The sequence below is a fragment of the Hyperolius riggenbachi genome, chromosome 3 (assembly GCF_040937935.1).
Source record: "Hyperolius riggenbachi isolate aHypRig1 chromosome 3, aHypRig1.pri, whole genome shotgun sequence".
Classification (NCBI taxonomy): domain Eukaryota; kingdom Metazoa; phylum Chordata; class Amphibia; order Anura; family Hyperoliidae; genus Hyperolius; species Hyperolius riggenbachi.
This window is the reverse complement of record NC_090648.1, coordinates 22,427,488-22,429,363: the sequence shown is the minus strand read 5'-3', so window position 1 is coordinate 22,429,363 and position 1,876 is coordinate 22,427,488. Positions and strand designations below refer to the sequence as shown.

The 1,876-nt window shown below is 41.0% G+C and overlaps 1 protein-coding gene across 1 annotated transcript; it reads right to left on the bottom strand.

Moving 5' to 3' along the window:
• Positions 1–524: 524 nt before the first annotated feature.
• On the bottom strand, positions 525–1,463 carry LOC137561938 (olfactory receptor 10A7-like). The gene has a single exon (XM_068273284.1). The coding sequence runs from the start codon at positions 1,461–1,463 to the stop codon at positions 525–527; it is 939 nt and encodes a 312-aa protein (XP_068129385.1).
• Positions 1,464–1,876: the final 413 nt, after the last annotated feature.

The window sequence follows — 1,876 nt, the reverse complement described above, 5'->3', positions numbered from 1 at the left end:
GCTGCTACAGCACCTGCGCCACAGCTTGTCGTCTGATTTTTTGGGGGGACTGCCAGCACTGGGTCGCAGAGGTATATGAGGGCGGAGGAAGCCTTATTAGGATCTAGAGCAGGGGTCCCCAAACGTTTTGTATCGGGGGCCAGGTCAACATACTTCAGACTGCTGGGGGGCCAGATTATACATAAAATGTAGAAGTCTTTGTGGACCAGACAGTGAAGCATACCCAGGTGACAACCTGCAGTTCAATTGGACAGCAGTGTCACCTGGAATTTGATTGAAAACCAGTGAATAACTGCTTTCTGGCTTCCATGTGGATGGGTGGTGCCAGCACTGCTATTCTATATGTGAACCACCAATATTTAAAAATGTAACTAACCACATCTATAAGTAATACATTTTGTTTGTGGGGGGCCCGGTAAAAAAGTCTCAGGGGGGCACATTTGGCCCGCAGGCCTTAGTTTGAGGACCACTGATCTAGAGGCTTTCTCCTCCCAAAGTAAGTACTCCCAGGTGCTGTTTTTTTGTTACAAATTTTCTAGAATTTTTTTGAGGATTTGCTCAGCAGATTTTCTCAGATCTTTATTCCTCAGGCTGTAAACGATTGGATTCATCAATGGGGTGACTATAGTGTAGAACAAGGACAGGAATTTAGTAATGTTCCATGACTGTCCTGTACTTGGTACCAAATAAACACAAACTAGGGTACCATAATAGATGGAAACCACGATCAGATGAGAACTGCATGTTGAGAAAGCTTTCTTTCTCCCAGTAATAGATGGGATTTGGAGTATAGTAACTAGGATGTAACAATAAGATACAATAATGATAAAGAACGGGATGACAACAAATAAAGCACTGGATACTGTCACTTGAAGTTGTAGAATGGTGGTATCAGAACAGGAGAGCTCGAGGATGGGACTAAGGTCACAGAAAAAATGGTCAATAACATTTGGACCACAAAACTGTAGGCTTAACATGGTGAGAGTAAAAATCATAATTGTGACGATGCTCAAAACCCAACTCGTGAAAATCATTATCCAACAGAACCGATGGTTCATTATCAGAGTATAATGCAATGGTCTACAGATGGCCAAATATCTGTCATAAGACATTACGGTCAGAAGGAAACACTCTAAACCTCCAGAAACGGCAAAGAAATAATATTGTGTGACGCAATCCAAAAATGATATTATCATTTCCTGCACCAAAACTGTGCGGAGGATATTTGGTACAATATCGGTGACTAGTAGGATGTCCGACGTAGAAAGCTGGGAGAGGAAGATGTACATGGGGGAATGGAGAATTTTGCTGTAGGATATCAAAATGATGATTGTGAGGTTCCCACCCACTGTCACACAATATATTATAAGAAAGAGAAAAAAGATAAAATTTTTTATACTTTTTGGAGTCTGAAATCCTAAGAGATGGATATTTGTAATCCTGGTCACATTTTTATCATCCATAACCTGAATACAGCAAAGCATAACTTAATTAGGAATATATGTTAACTCCATTTAATGCCACTAGGTAACACGAGTGGAGCTACATGTGACATGTGCGTGGCAGAGCATGCTTACTTGACAGTGCCACAAATATTCCAAATACTTACATAAGTACAGTGAATAAATAAACATAGTTCAATTTTGAAAAGAGTTGTGTTTGAAAACTCCAACTCATACTTGTAAAATTAATTTGAAATAAATTAATAATATGAGGTGCACATACAATCCACAGGCCCGGATTTACATCAAAGGAGCCTATAGGCCCTGATGTCCTGGCTCCCTAGACTTCTCCCTCCATGCACCTATAAACCCCCAAAACCACACCACAAGTGTTATGGCCGGCCCAGCTGCCACTTCTCCCTTACTTCCCTTGC